At 37.4% G+C, this 26,618-nt stretch overlaps 1 protein-coding gene across 4 annotated transcripts in view; it reads right to left on the bottom strand.

Annotated features, from left to right (window-relative positions):
* The window catches only part of BRINP3 (BMP/retinoic acid inducible neural specific 3), a 237,929-nt gene that overhangs the window by 69,584 nt on the left and 141,727 nt on the right, over positions 1-26,618 (bottom strand). For all 4 annotated transcript variants that reach the window (XM_076339543.1, XM_076339542.1, XM_076339544.1 and 1 more), the window contains one exon: positions 23,996-24,186. In XM_076339543.1, the coding sequence (XP_076195658.1) occupies positions 23,996-24,186 (191 nt within the window). The remainder of the gene's footprint in view (positions 1-23,995; positions 24,187-26,618) is intronic.

The raw sequence follows: 26,618 nt of genomic DNA, 5'->3' as shown, positions 1-26,618 counted from the left end.
GACTGTGATTTTCACTGATGAAACTTGTGTACATGGCAACTCCTTGCTGAAACCACGGAAAAAACTTTGACTTTTCTTGTGTAGCACAGCAGGATTCAGAAGTAAAAACCTTTTATTAGCTGTATTTATAATGGTGGTAGCGGTGGGATATTTTTAATCAGAAAAAGGCCTAAGACAAGATTAGACATAAATTTCTAGACATCCAGCTTATTGTAATCACTGAATCCATGACCACAGAATCAAAATACAGCTAAATTGATCAAAACAGAATCACCACAAGTAGAGCTCTGGCTTAATAGTTGAGGATTGTGCTTGGAAACAGGCAGTTAGTTAAATGAATGAATAAAAAAAAAAAAAAAAAAAAAGGGACAATGGAATAATATAGATAATTCTTAAGTGTCAAAAAATAATTACAAAGTAAAATTTCTTTTTTAATGTTATCCTAAGTGAGGGGTCTAATGTAGTTTCTCACCAATGAAGCACTGCATCTTTTGAAGCACTGTTGTGTTGCCCAGAGAGCAGGCAGGCAGCTCCATAGCAGAATAGGCAACGCCCCAGTTTTGTTTTTTTTTGTCTGTATAGGGAGTCAAGGAAAAAAACCAAACCCTTAGGGTAGGTGGGTATACCATGTTCTCACTTTTTTTAAACTAGATTGAGTGCTGTAGAAAATTTATGGGTTTGTAGTTCCTTCTCCTATATAGACTAGGCAGAAAGAAGAAAGTGAAAGTGGACTAAAAGTAATACAAACAGAGCCATAGCAGGAAATGCTGGCCATGGGATATCATCCCAGCCTCCTTTACTGCCAAACTACAACCAATTCCTCTATCATACCCCCTCCCAAACTGCTCCTAGCCACTGTCCTGGAACTTCTTAGCTTTCTTCCTTTTATCTTCTCAGAGGTTCTGTCCACATTTACCCTTATTTGGTGATCTGCCTCAGTTTTGAACACAACCACTTCTATTTTCTGTTACTTCAGGTATTGTATTCTGCTCTGGGTCTCCTGCAGAATAAGCCTAAATTATGGGGTCAAGGAGTTTATTTCCAAAATACACACCTCCATTGAGCCACTGACTGACATGGAAACAGACAACTAACATTAATTCTTACAAACAGAAGGAAGCTTACTATTTTAACAATCTGTTTTGAAAGAAATATGAAAGTTTGATAAAATAATCCATGAATGTTCATGTTGTTTAGGATTGGCTGGCTCTCTTACAGCCTGTGCTACCACCAGAAGGTGTGGGTGACTGCAGCTGGATCATGCTATTCTTGAAACCACTGAGATTTCACATTTTCCAAGACCTCTTGCACTTTTGCAAAGTAAATATAAAATCTTAGGCTATTCCAAACTCTTGGCACCTTTCTGTCACTTTGAACTCGTGTTCCTGAGAGTGGAGAAGGAGACCCTTTGCAATGCCAGCAGCCCATGGAGATGACACACAGAACTGGCTTCAGCCAAACCTGTTAACAGAGTGTCAGCTGTGCAAAGAAATGAGATGGAGTCAGGATGTCTATTCCCTACACACATTTGTTAGTCTTTAATATTTATGCCAGGGCCAGATTTACTGTGTTTTTTGTTTAATCATCCTGAATCAGCACAAAGACCCTTGCATAGGCATCAGATTTGGTTTGGACATGGCTGGAATGACAATTTTGATTTACCTGTGATCCTTCAGTCCTCTCCCTCTCCCAACAAGCGATGTAAAATTTAATTCTAAAATCTCATTTTTGTGTAGTATCCCCAGCCCATATACAGAATCCTGATCTGTTTATAAAATAACAGACAGTCACCTACGTTAAATAAGATAAATAGCCAGAAATCAATAAGAAGCGTGAATGTTATGAATTTTATTCTAGTTCTGAAATAATATGCTCAGCATTTATCTATGCAATTCTTTATTTAAAGATACATTTATTTTAATGTTGTTTTGTTTCATATATTATTATTATTTTCAACCATTTGTGCATAAGGCAATGCAGCTTCATAAAGTTATATGAAATGTAGAAACTATAAAGCCAATTTTATAATTCCTATCCCTTCTTATGCCTCCTGAAATCACAAAACAAGGAAGGTTAGTTTCCCGATTCTCTCCCCCATCCCACTGGGGAGCGGGGGGGAGTGAGCGAATGGTTCTGTGGTGTTTAGCTGTCTGCTGTGTGACCGCCTCTTGGGAGGGAAGGTGAAGGAGCAGAGGAAAGTGTCCTCCCCTGTCTCCCCCATAGTTTGGTTCCCGAGGAGAAAAGGTGAAAAGTGTAATTATTAATAGTTTCCGAAAGGTGACTCCTGAGGTACAGAGATGAGGGCAATACTGAGTGCAAATGCAGAAGTACAAATACAAAAATTAGTCTCACGACCAAAAATTTTACCACATCATAAACCAGTAGTGTTACACAGTGCAGCAAAATGGTATCCTTGATCCAGCTCCCAGAGATGATAGCACAACAGGGAACATATACAGCAAGTAAGGTGTTACATAACACAAATTTAAGAGCAAGCATGACAACTTTGAGAGTATATTGATCAACATTGTGACCAGCAACTATTAAACCAATATTATGAATGCTTATAACAAATTTGCCTTTAACACACTCTGGTCAGATATGTCATTATCTCAACCCTTTGTGTCCCACGTTGGGCACCAAAAGGACTCTTGTTTAACCCAACAGACAGCTAAACACCACACAGCCATTCGCTCACTCCCCCCACCCCAGTGGGATGGGGGAGAGAATTGGGGAGAAAAAACGAGTAAAATTCATGGGTTGAGGTAAAGACAGCTTAATAGGACAGAAAAGGAAGGGTAAATAATAATAGTAGTAGTAGTAGTAGTAGTAGTAGTAATAATAATAATAATAATAAATCAAATAAGTGATGCACAATGCAATTGCTCACCACTTGCTGAACAATGCCCAGCCAGTTCCCGAGAAGCAGTCACCCCCCACGGCCAATTCCCTCCAGTTTATATACTGAGCATGACATCACATGGTATGGAATATGCCTTTGGCCAGTTTGGGTCAGCTGTCCTGGCTGTGCCCCCTCCCAGCTTCTTGTGCACCTCCAGCCTTCTCAGTCGGTAGAGCATGGGAAGCTGAAAAGTCCTTGACTAGTGTAAACACTACTTAGCAACAACCAAAACATTAGTGCGTTATCAACATTATTCTCATACTAAATCCAAAACACAGCACTATACCAGCTACTAGGAAGGAAATTAACTCTATCCCAGCCAAAACCAGAAAAGTTAGTAAGTAGCTTTGTAATTATTGTGCCCCTTTTTGTTCATGCATCTTCATTCTTCATTTGGACTATGCAAGACATAGGTAGAGACTACCACTGTTTTGATTATGGGAGTGATAGCACTTGATGTATTTAGGTGTGCCAAGAGGCAGAATGGGGAAAAATCATCATTAAATGACTTTTTTTACTTCTTTTTTAGAGACTGGTTATATAAATCCACTGATTTAAATGAAAACTATATATATGAAAAAACCTGAGCATGGTTAGATTTTGAGATGACTTACAGATATTCGTGATTGTTACAGAAAGCAATAAAATATTGTTCTAATAATAACAGTAAATAGAGCAATAAATAAAGACCTTTTCCAAACATTATATTTTCACTCAAATCTATATATTTGTATTATTCATTTTTTTACTTTTCCAAGTACCCTAGCCTTCCTCTGTCAACTCCTTTGCCCTGGTACTCTTAGCTTCTGCATACAAGATACATTGCAAGAAGAAAATTGAAATGTATAGTCCCAATATACAACAAAGAAACACTAAAGCAGATAAAAATAATCCAAACTCCAACTTTCCAACTCCAACACTTCTAATCAGAGGTCAAAATGATGTAGTTACATATGCTTTTTTATACTCTGTACAAATCCTACTCAACAAAGATTGTAAATCAGAAGAAAAATTTGCGTAGTTAATAAATGAAAACCTCAAATTTCTGTCAAATTTTCTGATCAAATGCAAGGATTTAATTTTTGGGTAACTCATTTTGATAACAAAGCAAACTGGGGGGGGGGGGGGGGGGGGAATTTCCAAATATATTAATTCTGGTTTGATCCAAGTGTTACTGAAATCACTGACAATTTTACATTTTCTGTTTCAGGAACAATAGAACTAAAACTGGAAAGGTAATGGCACTTCTTTAATTATCTTCCAAGCAGAGAAGTGTGATTATATTCAGTCCCAAGATCACAGCTGAAAAGTGTTTTGTCTGAAAGTGTACAATAAAAGATAAATCAAAAACAGGAGAGGGAAAGATAAAATGTAAATGCAAAGAGTATGGTAAGGTGCTAGCACAGTCCAGAAGTGATTGCATATGAGCAAAGAGCATCATAACCACATGCTTGTTTTATAAGAGCTAGGCCTGCAGTCCATAAAGAACACTAACTCACAAAGCAAAATACCACAGAACAAAGTTGTTTAATAACCAAAACCCCCTAAGAACCAGTAACAAAATATGTGTGAATCCATCTGACATGAACCAGGCAGGCTATTCTCAAGTGCCTTGTTTTCAAAGATTATTACAGAACAGGTTTTACTAGGCAGCAGGATTTTCAGTTCTCAGAAATAAACTATAACACTTGGTATTAATGAGACAAATGCCTACAGTTTTCAGTCAGGTAAATCTCATAACCATGGTGATAATGACCCGATTATATGTGCATTGAGAACATACCTCCTAGCACTCAAGCAGGGCTGAATTCTTGTGATATCAGTGGGTAGTATTTCCCTGGGAAACAGTGTGCTTTTTTTATCCATGATAATTAAGCCTATAGAAGGCTTTCCTAATAAAAGGGAAATATATTTCTGCAAAGATTTTGTTCCTGGTGCATCCTTTTAAATGCACATAACTAATATTCCTGACTACATGTCCATGCAGAGGTAGTGTGCTGTCTTGCATAAAGGACTATCCTCTTCAGCAAGACTCTTCAAACATGTGTTTGGCTTCTAAGGAAGATAACTAAACCAACACAAAGGAGAATGAGACAATGTTAGTCACTTCAAAATGGACAGATGCATTCATATTCGTATAAACCTTTTTAATATTTTAAACATTAAAATATTTTTTTAGAGCAAACTCATCATATATACATGAATACTCATGGAAGAAGGTCCCTTCTGAATGATTGGTGCAGACAGAAGAATGGGCAAAATTATGGAGGAGGGGAAACCTGAAGTCTTTAGGATTCTCCTGTATAATTCCCTTATCAATCTCATCTTCAGGACTTGTCTTCCAGCCCAAGTTCCCAAACATTGTCATCCCTGCACATTCTGCAGTCAATGCTCATTTCACCTAAAAAAAAGTTGATCAAATGAATAGGAACTAAATGTACTTTCTATTTAGAAGTGGGTCTCCTGCCAACTTTCTTTTTTTTTTCCCCCAGGCTCGACAGTTTTTCACAAAAGCACCTTTCTTTCAGCACTTTCCTTTACCAGACAATAGTTGCTGCTCTGCTGTCCTACTTGTGTCATTGAGCATATTAAAAGACTCCCACTAACTAGCGTGTAATTAAAATAAATCAAATCTTCTGAATGTTCAAAACACTGACACTTGTCATGCTACCAGCTAGATGAACATTTCTGAAGGAGGTATAGACAAACCAACAGCACCCACAGTGTCAGGTGTTGGATTGATGTTTTTAATTTTTTTTTTTTTAATTGCCAGCATTTGAAAGAAATACCTTATAGGCATGTAACATTTTCAACACATTTTCTAGCAGCAGTATTGATAGCATAGGACTGACTTTTTAATTTGAAGAGCCCACTAACTCAGGAGACCTGGAATCACTCCCATCATATTTTCCTATCATCTGCTGTTGTAAGATGGAACAAAAACAGTAAACTTGATCTTTCTGCAAATTGCAAAATTTCCATTAACTTCATTAGAAGTGGAATAAGGACTTCTTTCAAGTTTTTGGGCAAGGAGACGACTTTCAATTTCACTGAATGCAGCAATAAAGTTTCCCAACAGATCAGTGTAATCCTTCCATTCCTTCTCCTTTGTTTCTACACTCTCAGGAATTTACTGTGAGCTAGACTACTACATTACAACAACAATGAACTTGAAATGTATTATCTGCACATAAAACATAAAATACCTCAGAAACCAGAATATTCTAGGAATTGGAAATGAACTCAGACTATTTGAATTCTGCTCTGTTGTTACGTTCTTTAAAGATATTATGATTTTTTAAAGCTGTTTAGGTTCATCTGATAGGGAGCAATCACCTGTCTGTTCAAGTCTATTCCCCACTATCTCAGAGAGCAATTTATCTGTAAATTCCAGGAGAATCCACAAGAACATCGAAACAAGTCTTTGAATCTATGCTGTGCCACAGGAAAATTAGACAAGAAACCAACACTGTCAGTAATACCTCAGCTCTCAGCTAGCAGGAAACATATATAGGTTGAACTAACTTCTAAAGATACTTGAGATAGGGGTCAGGAAGGGAGGAGAAAATGATTACTCCTTATGCTCTTCTGTAACGCTGAGTCTGCAGCCTGTGCAACATTCCTGAGGTTATGGAAATTGAAAGTGAGGGTTTACCCCAGCTGAAATCACTGGTAGCATTGACAGTTCTGGCATTGGAGCCACAATTTTCCCTTTTCAAGGACATTTTAAATCCACTGCATGCCAGATGCCATGTTTTCATGCATCCTTATATAAAGCAACAGGGAAGTTTGCAGGAAATGAGGCTGTTGGCAAACCAGTCAGGGCAGCGGTACCAGAGCCTTTATTTCTGGCACTTTCAGAAATCAAGGGTGCATCAGCCTTATACAGAGAGTAAGGACAGGCATCCACTCAGAAAGAACAAGTTATCTCTTTTAATTAATCTTGAAGAATAGATGAGAATGATGTTCTTATATGAAGAAGTAATAGACTTAGCAAAAAAATAATAAAAGCTGAGTATTTTATTTCAGTTTACATTTAGATATTTCTGCTTGCCCACATCTTACTTAAATGAATACTAATATTATTTTTTCACAACTTTTATTGCCTAAAGAGACAGCTGAGCAACAAACAATAAATGAAATCTATATATTTTGTTTAAAAGATAAATTTAGAAACAAAGAAGACAGCACAGATACAAATTAAAATAATATTTCATGTTCATAAAAAACTCAAGGTACCTGCAGAAAGCAAAAGCAAAGTTGTTTACTGAAGTAAAGCCCAATTCCTAAGCCTACATCCATTTCCAAACATAACTCCGTTACTATATAAAGGACAAGAAGCTCCAAAGACATCGTTGGGCACATACTGTAAAGGGAGACCATCTACCTACATTTAACCCAACTGCAAAATCCCATGCAAGGTCTTCTCAAGAATATTAGGAATCGAATTAATATCTTCATGGCTCAGTTCCAATATGCAATGCTGAGGCTACCAGGATTTTTCACTGTGTTCCCATTAGTTTCAAGAAGACAGCATGATTTGGATATTTATAAGACTCACAGATATTATTAGTCATAATAATACTGCAGTTGAATGGAAAATAATTTTCTTAGGTTGGGAAAGTATAAATAAAAAATATAGTCCTTCCTGAATCAGAATAAAAATTTAAATGTTCTTTTTCTTTGTGAAGTGACAGGAAAAAGAAAGTCTAGGCCAATATAAAAATTATCTTTGGATAATTTGGAAACATTTTACCTTTAATGCAGTCAGTTTTAAAAAGTATATATATATATTATATTTTAAAAGAAAAAATAAGAATAATTTATGCTAAAGAAAAAATAAGTGTTAAAGGTTAACATTAAGACCTAAAAATAATATTAAAAGGATATAAAGTCTTTAAGTTCAAAAATCAAAGTGATAAGGGCACGTTAATTAAGAACCAGATTTTCCATGGAGATCCTACCTATGATTATATATTTCTGTGCAATTCTGAAACTTAGTTGCAATATTCTCTTCAGTAATACCCTAAAAATTTAATAATCTAAGCTATTTCCAGGTCTTATATTTCCTCCCCTGAAATGCTTGTAAACTCCTGATTTATTTTTGCGGTCCATAGCACTACAATTCCTAACACACTGCACCTCACTTACTTGACATCTGCAGCAGGATATTTTGCATGTCCACTTTATTTTATCATACTCCTGTCAAACTACTCCTTATGGGGTTGTCATTCTAACCTCTCAAAAGAAATCACATTACTGTCCATAATGTGCATGTCTGCTGGCTTGCTCTCTGCCTGGGTCACATATATGTTTTTAGGGATTTATTTTTAGGTAGTATCCTCATTACTTCCTGCCCATTTATTCCCTCTGGTAAATGATTGTAACACACTTGCCCTTTCTGTCTCATTGGTGCTGCCAAATCTCAATTTATAGTTTTGCAAAACTCTTATTTTCATACTGCTGGTTTTTACATGTTTTCTTGCATACTTGAAGGCCTACCTACAGGGTTAACAATTACAATGGATATATTATTTAATCATTAAATCCCTATCAGATGTTCAAACTAAAGGGAAACACTTGACTAAATGTGTTTTAGAAAAAAAAAGCAATTTATACTGAAGCTCTAAACTTCATTTCATATGGATGCCTCTTCAGTGTTAGATTACTTGTTTAGGTATATTGCTCTATAACTTTGATTGATTATGCTGTTCCATTACTATCATGTAGTTTCATCTGTGGTGAAATCAAATCTTTAGCCTTTAAATCACACAAACTTATGAAAAGACATGGAAAGAACATCTGAGACTGGAATCTGATTCCGAAATTTGATGCTGTAAATATGTATATCATGCATAGTGCATGGCTACAGATTATATGATTCTTACTCAAAGTAGGCCAATAGGATTGGCAAACTTGTTCATTGTATAAATTATAACAGACTTAGGATTCAGAAATCAAATCTCTGGCACTTACCTTTTAAACTAAATGTATATGTTACTTGTTAAATATTATGTGTTAGGAAAAAGCATCTTCAAGTATTTATCTACAATTGCACTTGAAACTCTAATCAAGGACCAATACCAAATTAGCTAAAGAATAGTAAACCACAAAGCACTTAGTGTTGAATCTATTCTGAAGCATACACATCTGCTGATGTTTTCTAAATCATTTAAGTGGGTTAAAGGAGCAATGCTCATAATCAAAGCTAATGTAAGCACTCAGGAACTCATTGCAAGACTCAAGAGTGGTGGGTGCTTACTTTGATAAATAAGCCACGGCTTTTATATCATCCAACAGGTTTTGAGGACTTGACTTGTGAGATTCTCACAAGATGTAGGAAATCTTAGTAGCATTTTGGCTCACTGTCATCCAGACTAGTTCTGAATTCACTGTAGTGCTGAATGTTCAGGAAACATTTTGGGGCTTGTCTACAACAGTTTAAACCCCAGTGGTCAGAAAAGAATAAAATTGGTCCTCATTTACCATGCTTAATCTTCATATGGAAATTACTCATAGCAAAAAAAGTCTCCCAGCGTCTCCCTATTTCTATTCCAACTGCTAGTCTAGAATGCAGAACCATCAACATTTACAGACTGGTTTCAGACAGAAGTAGTTGAGGAAGCACCGGGGAAGAGTGACTAGGGAAGGTGGCAGTTTATTTGGGATATTAGATTTCTATGTTAGGTCAACTTGCTGCAATCCCGAGGTGACGGTAAATACACCATACCTGAGCGTATATTTGATTAAGATACAAATATTCACACAGTTCTACCTAGAACTCTCTACTATGAACCAAACAATTATTTTAATAATTAATTATATGTATATAATTAAAAATGACTTTTCAGGTACAATTTTTACAGAAAACTTGCCGCTGTGTTAATGAGCACTATTCTAGTTTTAAAAAATGATTGGGAAAGGTAAGGCAAGAGGAAAGAAACAAATTTGCGTGTGAAGAACCATAAGAAAGAAAAATGTTTGGTTAAAAATAAACCATAAGATCCTAACACTTTTACTAAAACAGAATAAATTCCCCTTTTTATTCCCTCTGAGACCAGTTGTATTCCAGACAATTCTACTGCCTTTCTGTTATAGATCAAAAAGGAGGACTGAATCCAGGTTTCTCATTTCAGTCAAAATTTATTGGAAATGAGAGTTGGTAGTTGTGTTCTGTATACAGTCTGATCTTTCAGATTTGGTCTCTCAAAATAAATGGAAAAAAGGACCATTTCTTTTACACTTAAGTCCTATCAAATATGCATGAGTCAAGTGAAGAACCCTGTAGCATAAGGACTGAGATGGTTTTGGTTATACCCACCCTTACATATAGAAGCTTTTAATGTCAAACGCTCAAAAGTTTGAGGATTGTAGAAACTGCCTTTAGTGAATGAGAACTGGGAAGGTGTAGGTACCAAACTATATTTTGATTATATCCCTTAAAATTTTAATGAACAAACAAAAAGTGATAGAGGAGAAAAGAAAGAGTATCTCTCTGTCCAAAATTGCACGTCACATCAGGAAGTGGAAACTTCAAATCAGAGTTCAATATTTTACTTAGAAGAACAAAAGTAAAACTGGATTCATAAGTTTGCTGAGTTTGATTCAATAATAAAAATACTCATAACTGCAAACATATCAAATGGTACTCCAGTATTTCTGTAAATTTACAGTCATAAACACCATTACAAAGTTGAAACACAAAGAATTCAAACAAAAAAAGACATCCTGAGAGGTAGGAATTACAGCTGGATGGAAAATTCCTATAGACATACCAAGATCCTATATTTTCACCAAGAAAGACCAGATTGCCCAGAGTGTAAATCATCACTGAATTTAGTGGAACACTGTGGATTTGCACCATGGGGGTTTCCATGTTTTTGATAGGTGAAAATACCTCTGGCACATGGCATTGAGCATGTTTCATCAAACTCTACTGTTAGACCTTAACTCATTCACCATCTATAAAGATTCATGAATGAACAAACTGACTGCTTTTTGGAAAGTTTTGGATAACTGAGTGATTTTCGATATTCTTATTTCATGAACTAGAAAAAAAGATAATTTTTCATGTACAGAAGAGTACTCTTAGAATTAGGCTCCAGGGGCAATGTTATCCAGATAGACTGCTGTGCCTAGCTGGAAAATCATTCAAAATCATTCTGATTCGTGGGAACAGAAAGTCCTATCAAGTATCAAGGCCTGTTCATTAGGCCATACATGAATGTGTCCTATTATGGATCTTGCATTGATATAATTTTTGCAAAAAATGTTTAGAATATAAAATTTTGCCCAAGGGCTTGTTTCTTTCATTTCTTTCTGGACCTGACATACATGAGACAACACCTAGGGTAAAGAAAGGCAAGTGCATTTCTTGAACAAAAAAACAGAAAAAGAGAGAGCTAGAGTTCCCATGAGTGTGAGAATCTATGGAAAGAGGGAAGTTCAGAAGAAAAAGGAGGAAACAAATGAAAAGAGTAGCATTTATTATCAGTACTGTGGAGTCCCATGGAAGTGGAAAGACTTTGTTCTGCTCAGAATTGAAAGGAACTCTACTACCCGCAGGTTTTGATTTGTTTCCATGTAGACTACCATGAGATTTAGAAAATTTCTAGAGATATCTAAGTATCCAGCTCCTTTCATGAGATGGTATGTGAAAAACCCTTTGACAAGAGTTGCTTTTTGAGTTATAGGTCTTACACATGTAAATGTTTACATGAAATTCATATCTGTCACTGTATATTTTTTCATGCCTTTTTACTTATTAAAACGTTTAGCTTGTAGGTAGTGCACAATTCTTTCTAAGCTATTACACTGTGATAGTAATATGTAACTCTCTATATCATACCCTATGGACTTGCCAGTTTTGTATATTTTCATCAAGGAAGGACAGATCCTGCCCAGTGTAAACCAACACCAAAGTTGTTGATAAACTTGATTCAATTATCTTAAGTAACTTTCCTTATTGTTTTTTTTAGCATTGTAACCTCCTGGTGCTGTGGAATTTAACAAGTGAAATGCCTTTTTCTTTTACCTCAAGAAAAAACAGTATGATACTTTACCCTTCTGTTTGTGCAATATACTAACTTCTTTCTACAGGATTATTTTTAATAGATTGGTCTTTATGACCAAATGAAAATTTTTAAACATAGATTAAAATCATAATGCTTCAGTCCTCTTACATATCCTAAAAAAAAAAAAAAAGAAAAAAAAAAGAAAAGCAGACCCACACATTTTATCATTATACTTTAACCAAGTATATAAATTGCCATGCTTAAAGGAACATAGTGTATTTATTTCTTAAAATTATATGCATGGCTCAGTATTGCTGTGAATGTCATATTTCAAAGAGAGAACTGGAATAAGAATAAAGTTTACACAAATAGACTAAAATATGACAGAAAAAATATTGTAATGGTCCTCTTCAAACCATTTTCTCTATTATCTGCAACATTTTATCATCACTTATTTTTGCACATTAAGGACTTCATGAAAAGTTGAAGGAAAAACATGAAATGGTTTTTCATTTTCAAGGCTCTAGGTATTCTTGGAGAAGATAAAATTATATTTCCTTATAAATCTACATACTAGGTAGGAGACTGTATACCAGTATCCTATATTTAGTCAAATTATTATAATTGTTGGAACATTATGAACTCGTGTAACTGTAGTTCTTTTATGATTTTCTTTACCTTTTGTTTTAAATTTCTATTTTATTTTTAACAAAAATCAAAGGAAGAATGCTGCAGATACCCCAAAGACCATGAAATGTATTAACTATTCCTTGGGAATGAGAGGGTCAATTTGGGTAATCTAGAGAGAGATAATGAGTAATAGTTTGATAAATTAGGAAGATGATGGTTGAGGTTGAATGAAGAAAACCTTGATCTCAATGATATCAATATACATGCAAAGAAACTTTTTTTTATTTTAGTGGAGTTTATTCATTGTATAAGGTCAGAATCTCACCATGCAAAATTAGAAACACTTTTTATTGTGGATACTTGATTCAGCAATAAAGACTGTAGAACAGTGGTGAAACTACCAACCTTTCAGACATTAAAGATCTGAAAACATCGTAGTAATCACTCAATACTACAGGAAGTCTCCTGGATGAATAATGAAACCTTTCTTAAACCCAGCTTCTGCCACAGCATATATAGGCATTATAAGTATTATCTTGTTAGAGATTACATTATAGTTTTGCTGTCAGAAATGTAAATCCTGCTGAAGTACTATGTGAAGCCCTACAGGTAGAAATAATGGTGAGCTGCAGAAGACACCAATGATGTAACTCTCAGAATCAGTTACCTCTAAAGGATTCTTACATAAATTTATTTACTTTAGTTTCACTTTTTAAGAAAAAAAAATGAAACATTTAAGGAACTGTAGTACGAATTGTTTATAGGTTTTTGACAACCATGATGGCAAGTGTTCTGTGAGTGTTGTTAAGGTCTCTTGTTTACATATGTGTATTTATAACCTGCTTAGGATTTGGCAGTCTTTATTTTCTTGAAGTTTTTTTTACCCTTCTCTCTTGACTAAACTACATAACTGATATAATAAATATCATGTTGTATTGTCTATCCTTTGTTGTTGGGGTTTTTTTAGAGTGAAGAATAGTTATCTAAAGTCTTTCCAAAATCCTAGCATCTCTATTATGTGCTATTTTGTTGCTTTGAAAGCATTTCATGCTGTGTTACCAACTAGCTAGTGATGTTATAACTTCTTGCACTCATTATTCCTCTATGCACATTGCTGAAGAAATAATGAGACAGGGTAGTCTGTATTAGAGGCTGCTAAAACACATCCTTTTACGAGTGTCATGCTGCAGCTGCTGTGATGTATTGTGTCAATTATGTTGCTGAGTATGCATTCTGAGAGTGTTTAGTAAAACATGTTATTGCATTAACTTGCTGGTCCTTTTTTCCCCCCTTTTCTCTCACTCTCTGAAATAGTGACAGCCAGATTATCAAAGGAATTGTGCTGTTTTACACCAGCTGAAGAGCTGACCTCTACATTACCTTTTAGGGAAAGCAACCCTGGATTTCAATTTCATTAAAACTCAACTGTCTAAATGAATTAAGATTGTTTTTAATATTATGACCTTAAATTCTTGAATAAGATATGGAAATAAATCCCTAACCTTTACACTTGGTGTATTCTTAGAATTAGTTAATGATCCACACATAGCAGTCACAAGATTTCATTATACCTATAGTGAATTTGATCCAAAGATCCCCAACAGCTCCCAGACATAAATGCATAATACCTCATGTATTTCAATTTTATGATGAGACAAACACAAATCCTGTGCTGTGCAGTAGAAGATGGTACAGAGACATCTTAGCTACCTGAGATTGGTCTAGCTTCAGAAAAAGAAGGGATATAGCTGTGGAAGTCCAGGGCTGCTCCTGAGCAAAGAAACCCTGTTGAGCAACACGGTGTATTTGTCTGGGCACAGCATTGTGGTACAGCTTTCAGGTCATGTCCTGTGTTTCATGTTTTATTGATGTTAGCACCATGTACTAACACATGGCCTCTGTGCCATGCTTTCTGGCATGGTTTAGCCAGGCTCAAAGACCAGAATGTCAGCATTTTGATTCCAGCTGCCTAAACATGCCTGTCCAAATCCACAGTTAAATTCAGATTACTGAAAGACCCTGAAGAGCTAGGTGATGTCCAAAATGTGACGGAAGCTAGGTGCCTAATTGCAGGTCCCAGTTCCTCTGGTAAGATTAGATAATGACCCAAATTTAAATTTAAAAATCCATACCTAGCCATATAAATAGCGAGCTGACTTTGTGAAGCTTTTAATAATGAGCGAGATTTTCAAAGTACCCTGCAAAAATATTTAATTCTCACAAAAATTTCATTTTCATTTTACCACATCAAGACAAATATTTGGGAGAACAATTTCTATGTATTTCCTGAAAATCTTAATTTTTAACTCCCCTTTTGAAAAATTTCAAGCTTTGGTTTTGCATGAAGGCAATCTGATGTCTCAAGGTAGTGGAGAACTTGGAATTTCATAATGGGCATGAACAATACTTGTCCTTGAAAAACTGTACTGTGGCTTTTCCTTGACATGCTTAAGTAATGTCACCATACTTACACAATGGGGAAGCCAAAAACTTTTCAAAAAGGACAATCATTTCTGGCTTTTAGCTCCCTAGGTTTATTTAATTAAACTTACATTTACTATTTAATTTATTCAATGGAGTCAGCAAATACCTGATATTACAGGTCTTTCCAGCCCAATGTTTCTAACTGTGATTTTACAACTTAAAGCTCTTGCTGGGAACAATTTTTTTAGCTTCCCAAGTTTTGGTCATTTACAAGGTTCCTCAGCTATACAATCTTAAATCCTGTCCACAAACAGAATGGGGAAAGTGAGGGCAAAAAGGGTTCATGATCTGGATTTCAAAAACTTCAAAAATTTGGCTGTTTATACAAAACTGTGAAAACTATCTACATCTAGAATTTGCCAGAAATCTGACAAAAATGCAAGGCTTTATAGTATTTCAGCATTTCTACTTTTGATTACAGCAATTACTTGAATCCACAGAAAAACATTCAAGTATGAGGTATGAAAGAAAAAAAATGAAGCACGGAAGCTTTTTCAGACAAAAAAAAGAAACAAAAAAATGGTCTGGATTTCAGTCTGAGTTTTAAGTGAGAAACTAATTTCATTACACTTAAGTTTGCTCTCTATCAGCCCACCATGAGTCATTCATGGGTTAATTATAGATAATCAGATATATTTACCATCACAATAGAGCCCTGTTCTTATAAACTATTTGTAATCTAAAGTTTTCAGAGACAACAAAACTACTTCAATTTCTCATAGCAAAAAAAGTGTTTTGGTGGAAGAAAAAAGCAAATTGCACAATAAAATTTAATTGAAGTTAGAGGGCACATTCTCAAGGATGTTTATTCTTTCTCACTCAGATGGAATAAATGGGCTGTAAATAGCTGGTGGAAAATTCAATTTATGCATCTGTTCTTCTGTTGCCTCCTGTTCTTTTGTTGCACTGTGGCTGTCCCACAGCTGTTTGGACCCTAAGATAACACCTACACTGCATTCACCTGCCCCAGCTCCCTTGAAAGAAAATGTATTCTGGAATGGAAGAACATATCCTCCAAAAGACAACTACTGTAACAACCTCACTTTGTTAACCGTCAATGTTATACTTACCTAACATAACTGTGTTTATCCTTTTGCAGAATGCAGTGAGAGTATTCAATAATATTTAATTTACCATGTGACCAATGTATTTCTTATGTGTTCCGTACAATTCTTTGGACTTAGTGCAGAAGTTCAGTAGTGATAGTGGTGAAATTACAGCTTCTAGCGAACAGGAATCCGGGTCATTTGAGCAGGAGATTACTGCTGTCTCCCAACTGCATTAGACTTAGAAAGCAGAATGAAATCTAGATGTACTATGCACAGCCCTTTCCCATCTACCCACTATTGAAAAAGTCTTCTAATTAATTGTTAGGAGTATGGATGCACGATCTCAGTGTAGTACACCAAGGTCATTCTGCCAGTGGGCAATGACAGGACATGTTACCAGAATAACAGTAGATGCTACAGTAACTCGTGACCTTCATGTCTGGTTTACACCATCCATCAATCAGCAAAGGAAAGAGGTCAGTCATATGGATTAGGGTCATTGCATAGTCCTAGATCTCAGGTCATTTCACCTTCCCCTGGGCCTCCAGCTATGGTTAGATTTTCAATAGGTGCAAATTAACATGGCTGTACAGAAGCAAGAACTATGCCAAGTTGGAAGAGCTGAGAATATTGCTCATGAAAGATACCACACAGGGAAAGAAAAAACATTTGCTGACTTTATTTGTATTCTGCTTCCATGACTGTACAGGATTTTATTAAACAAGAGGAAAGCATACCCCATCATCCTAATAGGGATGTTAAAAGGGAGGGCTAACAGCCATCAGTGCATCTGAAAAGAAATTTTCATAGGAAAAAGCTTCTAAAATGAGCATGCAAAGGAAGTAATGTTGCATCTGTAATATTTCAAACACAACAGGATGTACATTCATGTAAATGTATATGCAAATTAGATGCAGCCTTCAGGCACTTGGTGAGTTTCCAGTGAGGCCCTTGAGGCTGCAAACTGTTGATTTAGTATATGAGCCTAACCGCTTACACTAAAATGCATGCATTAAAATAATATTGAAAGAAGGTATGTATCAGGGACTTTTAAATAAGTTAAATATTGATATAGGCTCTGGGTAGCTCCCATGGACATTTGATTTCCAGCTGGAAAATGTTGTGATGTGGTGATTTTACCTTTTTTAATGTGGAATAAACAATGTATTGTCTATGTGATTAATGCAAAGCCTCAATCAGTTGTGCTCATGTTATTAAGGATAATTATGTCACAGCTAACAAACTTGATTACAAACAAATTTGATTAAGAAACTTGATTCATCAAATACATGCCTTCCACTCCTTTCCTCATGCTGCACAATAACAGATTTTGCTCTGAATGATATTATTTTTCACTAGATATATAAGAATTAAACATGAAGACTTAATGTTAATTCTCACTTCTCCCTTCTCAATGCTTTCCTTTCTCTGTGACATAACTTAGATGTTGATAGAAAAGTTTAATTATAAAACTTATCAAAATATTATCTTCCTGCATCAGTCCCACAAAATAATGTATCAAGACCTGTAAGAAAAAAATACAGCTATCACATATCTCGATGAATTTGAATGAAGAATAAAAGAATTGCTCAAATATTAATTGTTTTAATTACCTAAGGGAGAAAAATGTTTCATTACGTGTCACTTTCCAAAGAGAAATTCTTAGAATTTGGGAAAACAGATATTTATTGCTGGTAGGTTTTTTTTGTTTGTTTGTTTGTTTTTTTCCGGAAGACTGATTAAGCTTGATCATTCTCACCTAATATTTGATCTATTGTTGTTTTGGCTCTGAAACACAAGAGACTTGACAGATCCCTCTCCACGTCCCATCTGTAAAGACCTTAGGCCTTAATCTATTAAGGAAGCACTAGAGGAAGAAGCTGGAAACATTAGGAACTGAATGGCCAAACCTTGACACAGACCTAGTTTGTGAACGGGTGAGTTGCTCATTGCTATCCTAGCATATGACTGAGCATGGCTATACTCTGTGAAATGCTCATCCTCTTTCATGATAAATCCATTCTCAGTGGTGCTTTTCTGGTAGCTTCAAGACCCCCTCTACTACTGCATGCTTAGGCTTTTTCTTACAGTTTCATGTTCCTGTAGATGAAATAATGTTTCTTCCCATAATGTTATTATTACATTTTTGTTGCTAAATGATCATTAAACCTTATGTTTACAAACAGAGAAGGACTGATGGGAGATGTGGTGGTCAGAGGCCATCTTGGGCTTAGCGACCATGAAATGGTGGAATTCTTGATTCTTGATGAAGTAAGGAGGGGGGCCAGCAAAACCGCAACCATAGACTTCCGGAGGGTGGACTTTCGCCTGTTCAGGACGCTGGTTGAGAGAGCCCCTTGGGAGACAGTCCTGAAGGGCAAAGGAGTCCAGGAAGGCTGGACGTTCTTCAAGAAGGAAGGCTTAAAGGTGCAGGAGCAAGATGTCCCCATACAAAGTAAGAAGAACGGGCGGGGAAGACGACCAGCCTGGCTGAACGGGGAGCTTTTGCTGGGACTCAGGAAAAAAAGGAGAGTTTACCACTTGTGGAAGAAGGGGCAGGCAACTCAAGAAGAATACAAGGAACTCATTAGGTCATGCAGAGAGGAAATGAGAAAGGCAAAAGCCCAGCTAAAATGCAATCTAGCCGCTGCTGTTAGAGACAACAAAAAAAGCTTTTACAAATATATTAATGACAAGAAGAGAGCCAAGGAGAATCTCCATCCTTTATTGGATGAGGGGGGGAACATTGTCACCAAGGATGAGGAAAAGGCTGAGGTACTTAATGCCTTCTTTGCCTCAGTCTTTAACAGGCAGACCAGTTATCCTCAGGGTACTCGGCCCCCTGAGCTGGAAGACAGGGACGGCGAGCAGGATGAACCCCCCACAATCCAAGAGGAAGCAGTCAACGACCTGCTACGCCACCTGGACGCTCACAAGTCTATGGGGCCAGATGGGATCCACCCAAGAGTGCTGAGGGAGCTGGCGGAGGAGCTCGCCAAGCCGCTCTCCATCATTTATCAGCAGTCCTGGTTAACGGGGGAGGTCCTGGACGACTGGAGGCTTGCCAATGTGACGCCCATCTACAAGAAGGGCCGGAAGGAGGATCCGGGGAACTACAGGCCTGTCAGCCTGACCTCAGTGCTGGGGAAGATTATGGAGCAGTTCATCTTGAGGGTGCTCACAAGGCATGTGCGGGACAACCAGGGAATCAGGCCCAGCCAGCACGGATTCATGAGAGGCAGGTCCTGCTTGACCAACCTGATCTCCTTCTATGACCAGGTGACCCGCCTAGTGGATGAGGGAAAGGCTGTGGATGTGGTCTACCTGGACTTCAGTAAGGCCTTTGACACCATCTCCCACAGCATTCTCCTAGAGAAGCTGGCGGCTCACGGCTTAGACAGGTGTACTCTTTGCTGGGTCAAAAACTGGCTGGATGGCCGGGCCCAGAGAGTTGTGGTGAATGGAGTCAAATCCAGTTGGCAGCCAGTCATGAGCGGTGTTCCCCAGGGCTCAGTTTTGGGGCCGGTCTTGTTCACTATCTTTATCGATGATCTGGATGAGGGGATTGAGTGCTCCCTCAGTAAGTTTGCAGACGACACCAAGTTGGGTGGGAGTGTTGATCTGCTCGAGGGTAGGAAGGCTCTGCAGAGGGACCTGGACAGGCTGGATCGATGGGCCCAGACCAACTGTATGCGATTCAACAAGGCCAAGTGCCGGGTCCTGCGTTTGGGTCACAACAACCCCATGCAGCGCTACAGGCTTGGGGAAGAGTGGCTGGAAAGCTGCCCAGCAGAGAAGGACCTGGGGGTGTTGGTTGACAGCCGTCTGAACATGAGCTGGGAGTGTGCCCAGGTGGCCAAGAAGGCCAATGGCATCCTGGCCTGTATCAGAAATAGTGTGGCCAGCAGGAGTAGGGAAGTGATTGTCCCCCTGTACTTGGCACTGGTGAGGCCGCACCTCGAATACTGTGTTCAGTTTTGGGCCCCTCACTACAAGAAGGACGTTGAGGTGCTGGAGTGTGTCCAGAGAAGGGCAACGAGGCTGGTGAGGGGTCTGGAGAACAAGTCTTATGAGGAGCGGCTGAGGGAACTGGGGTTGTTTAGCCTGGAGAAAAGGAGGCTGAGGGGAGACCTCATCGCTCTCTACAACTACCTGCAAGGAGGTTGTAGCGAGGTGGGTGTTGGTCTCTTCTACCAAGTAACAAGTGATAGGACGAGAGGAAATGGCCTCAAGTTGCACCAGGGGAGGATTAGATTGGACGTGAGGAAAAATGTCTTTACTGAAAGAGTGGTTAAACATTGGAACAGGCTGCCCAGGGAAGTGGTTGAGTCCCCATCCCTGGAAGTATTTAAAAGACGTGTAGATGAGGCGCTTAGGGACATGGTTTAGTGGACATGGTGGTGCTGGGTCGACTTTTGGACTCTGTGATCTTAGAGGTCTTTTCCAACCTTAATGATTCTATGATTCTATGATTCTTATTGATGTGTTACCAATTTACAACGCATCCAAAAAGAAAATTTCTCCCTCCGCAAACCAGAGCTCCTAAAAGACAGATAAGTCAGGAGAAAGGAAAAATCACAAGAAGGGGCACAGAATTAATATAGTAACTTGTTTAGGAGACACATCAGGTTGTTTATAAGTATTATCCTTTTGCTTTTCAAGAGAAAACATGCATTTTTTGCAGGTACAACTATAGAAAAAATGAAGTGATCTAGTCTAACCTGAAAAGGGAGGCTTATAGTGATTTTGGAACTAAAAGGAATGAAAAATGTTAGCTTTGTTTGTTTGTTTGTGTTTTTGAAGGAAGGAAATTGTATTTTTAATCTCTCTTCTTGAATAATATTTTCAGGGTTGTCACAGCCATCAGGATAGCCATCTCAGAACACTACAAACAGCAAATACATGGTTGTGCAAACAGTTGTGCAAAGTTGTTTCTAATTTGTGTTTCAGATTGCGCATAGTCACAGGAAATGTGAAAAACAAACAAACAAGCTAACAAGCAAATATTATCAAAGGACTCCTGTTCATTTCGAAGTCCAAAACTCCAGGAACACCTTTCTGGCAGAGTTCATTTGTGCACTGAAGTGTTATGATTTATCTGCAAATATAATGTCTTTCAATTTGTGCTTTAAATCATGCCTGTTCCAAATAATATATTTTTTTGTTTTATTCAGATACAAGTTCCCAAAAAGGTAGTTAAGTTCTTCCTAGTAAAAGTTATATGAAACATTACTAATACTCTCAGTTCTCTCTTCCTAAAATATAAACAACTCTGCTGGTATGGTAGAGTCCAGTATACTGTATAATAAAGAGCCATCTAAAATGTAAATAAAATTGACTGACAAAAAGGAAGGGAAAACAAACTATTCAAAAGATAACTATCCTTTTTGGTTTTTTCTTTTCAATGAAATGAAGTTATATGTACATGCAAATTGTGTTTTAAGACACAGAATTGCTATCTCAGAGTGAATCAAAAATTATAGTATCAAATACTAAATAGATTCTGAACATGTTTTCTTTTTTTTTTTTTTTAACTAGTCAGCAATCAAAAAATGATTGTCTATCACTTGGAAAACTTCTAATATAAATTCAGAATTTCAGGGATTTCTAAACCTGTTCCAATACCTTTATATTGGATTTCTTTGATGCTGGTCAGAAAGGAGTTATGGTAAGCTGAGAGAGCTTTTCTTGTACTCCCTTTGCAAATCCCCAGTTCAATCTCTCATGCAGAGGACGGCTTTGAGCAGAGCTGTGGTGAGCAAGCCAGACACAGAAGGTGCTGTGACTTAAAAAGCGGCCCAATAGTTTGCCGGTGTAAAAAGCACTGGGTTCACTCTCCTGCCTGAAGCAGCCCAGGAGAGGAAGATGCAGAGCTGGCTGATGGCCACCCTGGTCCCCCTGGGTGTTACTTCTCCCAAATCAGCCCTCAAGCTGATCTGCTGGAACAAAGAGATCTAGCTCTGCAGCTCTACAGAAAACCTGTGGTCTAACTCTGATGTCAGTATATATGTTTTAATAAATAATCTTGAAATATGCTATTTACACCATGGATCTGGAACTTTATTTGATGGTTTTCCAGTTTAAATACAACAGTGTTTCAAAAATCTGTGTGGGGAGAGAACAAAAAAAATGTCTTCCCTGGCTGCTTTTGTGTTCCTAGTTTTCAACAAAAACAGATTTTTTGTTCAGTTAAGTGTTCTAACACTAGAAATTTGTAATGCAAATGCTCCCAGTCTCTCAATGAAAGTAAGCTAAAAAGCGAGGGTTTCATGTATCAGCACTGTTGCATCTGATGTGAGAACCATTTTCTAGAGACCCCTGCAGTCAATTAACAATATCAGATTTGCTGATGTACTACAGCTTGCATTTGTATCCATCTCAGTGAAGGGGTGGAGAGAAAACGTAGTCATTTTGTAGCATTTGTAAAAAACTTTGGACATGCAGAAGGTTCATTATGTAAATTGTTAGCAAGCAGGGTTAAATTTTGCATTATGACACAAATTTGCTTAAAAAAAAAAAAAATCAGTGACTAGAAAGGAGAAATTTCTTTCAGACACTGTTTTGTCTCTACATTTCTATGTTCTATCACTTCAGTTACCACTGGTTTTAGCCATAAATTATCTTAACATAGAAGGAAAGTTTTGCATGTGGTTTGATGGAAGGAGCCTAGTATTAAAGGTTGCTGTACACCTACATAATAAACAATGAGATTATGAAGATAAGTCAGATCAGAGAGATGTATAGTACGATGGTCTGCAGCAAGACTGTGTGATCCAATGGGCAGCCCTCAGATGAGATTGGACTCTATGTTGGTTCTGCTGCATTTTCAGCTGTGCTACCTGAACAGCCAAACACCATCCTGCACCTGCGGATGACCAGCTCTGAGCTGGGGTTAGCTGCCATGCTGCCAGCCCACAATAGATGGGACACAAACCAAACTGAACAGGTGCTTCCAAGCCACAAATTCCAGTTATATCCTTCTCACTGTAAAGGCCCTGGCACTCCCAAGGAGGTAAATTCATATTTACTTGAGTAACAGCTAAGGTAGTTGGAAACTGCAGTTGGCTTCAGATGGTCTTTAATGAAGACCTTAGTTACCAGTGGAAAGATCCAATGAGTGGAATGGATTCTAAATCACATCTTACATTAAAAGCTTCATAATTAATGCATATTCAACTGCAAGTTAAAGATTTATTTGCTTTTCAGTGCTGGAAATGGACTGAGAGAGTTTATTTCAAATAAGCAACATTAAGCTAGAGACCTGCTCAAAAGAACAGTTGCTTTATATAATACCTACTGGGGCACTGATCTTAGCCAAGCATCCTCCAGTGCTATGAGTATTCCACAGCAGACAGTAGGCAGGATGCTTTGACTGACAAACTGTACGAAAAGAAGTTCCTAACAGAAAATAAGATGTACCTCCACAAAACTGCAAAACCAAGAGTTCCAAATTGTTCCAAAGGTCAGTAAAAAAAAAAAAAAAAAAAAGTTTTAGTCACAGGAGAACAATAGCTATGTTTGGAGGAAAAAAAAAAAAAAAAAAAAAAGACAGAAGAAAAGAAGTATGAGGGAACTGTATGCATTTGTACACAAATATAAGTCTGCCTATAAATGCAGTTTCTGAGCACACATGTAAGGGAGATTGTCTGGATGACCAAACACTTCTACAAGGGCCATCAGTATCATTCAAATTATGTACCACTCATCAAGAGTAATATCTTTAGTGTGTTAGACCCTCTTTGAAACTAGAACCTTCATTATCAGTTGAATGCTTTGATTCAGGTAAAAAAGTTTAGAACAAAAATTATTGTTTTGCTAACAAATCCTTTTTTACTAATCAAAACACATTTCTCCTGAGAAGCAGCTAGTGAATCTGGAAACACATCTGCAGGTTGGTCCTAGAAGACTTCCCCTACCTTTATGGCAGTGGAGGCAATCTGGATGTGGTGGAGTCTGCGCAGTGTGCTGTCCCTGTCAATGAAGTAGGAGGCTGCGAGCTGGTGCAGGGTCTCCAGGGTCACCGCAGAGCTGTTTGTGCTGGAATCACTTCCTTCTGACCTCTTGCTCAGCTTCCGTTTGTCCACAAAAATTGTGAGTGACTCCTCTCCTGAGCAGGGAAACAGAAACCACAGCATTCATCAGTGACATCTTCTGCAAGTCTCATTTTGCCAGAAATAAGGTGGCAAGCTGAAGTTTTCCCTAGCCGTTGTCTACTGTTTAGATATCCCTCCCTTGTGGCAGATGCAGATACTTCAGTGCCTAAGCACATGGATAACAGATACTATTCTAGGTATTTAGTCTTTTTTTTTTTTTTTTTTTTTTGGTGCCTTGTATGAATAACAACTATACAGTAGCACATTTGTGCCTAAAATGCAATGACACTGGAAATAAGTTTGCTATACTAACTCCTATTTACCAACAATATAGAGATATTCCGTAGACATTCAATTTAAATAATGTCTAAAATGTGTTTATTTCCAAGGTTGCTTAATACCTTCATTTTTTAGTATTTAATGTTAGCATAAAAGAAAATGAAACCAGTGTAATGCTTGAGACTTTTCTTTTTTTTTTTGTTTCCTTCTTTTAAAACATGTATCATATCTGATTTCAGAAAAAAGATACCTTGTTACAACTTGTTATAAGCAATCTTATTATAAGCAATCCTGTGCTTTCTAAGTAATCCAGCAATGCTAAGGTGCCTGAAACCTGATATAACAGATGTCTTAAACCAAATTTATATAACTGAATAGTATAAAAATTTATAATAAGAATGTTAATCAGTTTCTTTAAAAAAAAGGGAAACATAAATAATACTTTCCTAACTTTCAAAGTAGAGGTGTTTTTCTGAAAGCAAAGAGAAGCTCCAGCATCTTACGTTGTGGTTTTCTCACTTCCTTTCTCTTTAAAGAGACATGAAGAAATAATCTTGAATTTAGAAATTTTAATTCCTGTAGGATTATTGAAAACAAAACCAAACCAAAATCTCGTTTGTTTGACTGAGCGAGTTCTTAAAGAACTATTCCAGATCAGACCTACTGATACTGTTAAATTTGTAAGGAATTTTCCACATTTATTTTTTATTTCATGGATATATTTTTCCTGCATTTCAGGCTAAGCAAGAATTCATTCATTTAGTAATGTGTTTAGGCAAAACTCTTTACTTCAGAAAATTAATTAGAAAAATAATTTATTGACTTGGTATTTTCTTCCGTGCAACTTATGTCCGAAGTAACTACAAAAACAATTTTCTCACTTTCTGAGCCTGTTTGATAATTTGCGTTCTTCAACATTAATCTCAAGATCCAATGAATAATATCATTATACCTGTATTTTAGGTGCTGAACAACTCTACTGAATGCCATTTCCTTGTTCCTGGAAAGGAAACTCCCTGATACGGTCTGACTTGCCACTTGTGCTAGTTTCATTGCTCACCCATCTGCTACAGTGGCATTTTGCCCATTCAGAGGATGGGATGCCAGCTTTGGACGGGTTTATGTGCCAAAAAATATAGCTGTAGAGGGATAATACGTAGGATGAAAACAGGACATCATCTTTAAAGGGAGATAATCTTGGTGGTGAGCAATGCTAAATGAAGAATGCATGTCTCAGTGCAGGAGACCACATCTGTTGACAAATTTGACACACAGCTACTTCGGCTTGCAAAATTCATTTGTGTTTGGAGAAAGAGGAGTGTGTTCATATTAATCAATGTACCTTACAGTGTTTTCCAGTCTCTCACAAATTCAGAGGACAGTCAGGCCCTTCAGACCTCACATAGGTAAAACCGCCATTATCCAGGAACCTCTTATCTAATTAGACCTGCCGGGCTTGTCCAGTACGATCATTTTGTCCTGGAAGGGACAGCTGCTGCCCAGGACAGCTGGCTCTTCCAGCTGGAGCCTACCTCAGTTTTCACCACTATATTTATACTTCTCCTCCTACAGTTTCGTAATGGGTCATTTTTCTGTCCATGCAGTCTTCAAAGCAGGGATTAATTACCTCAACTCCAAAGAATCAGGAACTAAAGCAGCCTCTGTAAGTAACAGGATTTCCCCATCTAGTTACCTAATCTTTCTGCTGTAATAAGTAGACATAGGTTTGCATTTTATTTAACCGCTGCCAAAACTTCCTGCAAAGTAGACTAGGGTTGCTTGGCAGGGCAGGCACGAGCACGTTACATTAGCTCAGACTTGTGCACTGCATTTTGCTACACTACCCTGATGTGAGGTGGTGCCAGTCCTGTGGCTAGGTGGGCCATTATTCACACCATGCTGCATCCACACCAACTGCCACAAGTGGAGAACTGGGAAAGCACAGCAAAGTCTAATGACTTGTACTTTGAGAGAAATTTGCCATCAAAACCTTGTCTAGGTTCCAGCATTGTTGGCATTCAACTATGATTTATGCAATAAAACTTGCCTTTTCAAAACCTGCCTTGTGACTCTAGCTAGTATGAAAGATGTTTCTGAAATGAAAAGCAATGGAGTGGGCTGAGATTTGAGCCAGGGGCCATGGGCTTTGTGCAGCTGTTTGTGGAGC

This window comes from Aptenodytes patagonicus, chromosome 5 (assembly GCF_965638725.1).
Source record: "Aptenodytes patagonicus chromosome 5, bAptPat1.pri.cur, whole genome shotgun sequence".
Classification (NCBI taxonomy): Eukaryota; Metazoa; Chordata; class Aves; order Sphenisciformes; family Spheniscidae; genus Aptenodytes; species Aptenodytes patagonicus.
This window is presented reverse-complemented; position numbering and strand designations above follow the sequence as displayed.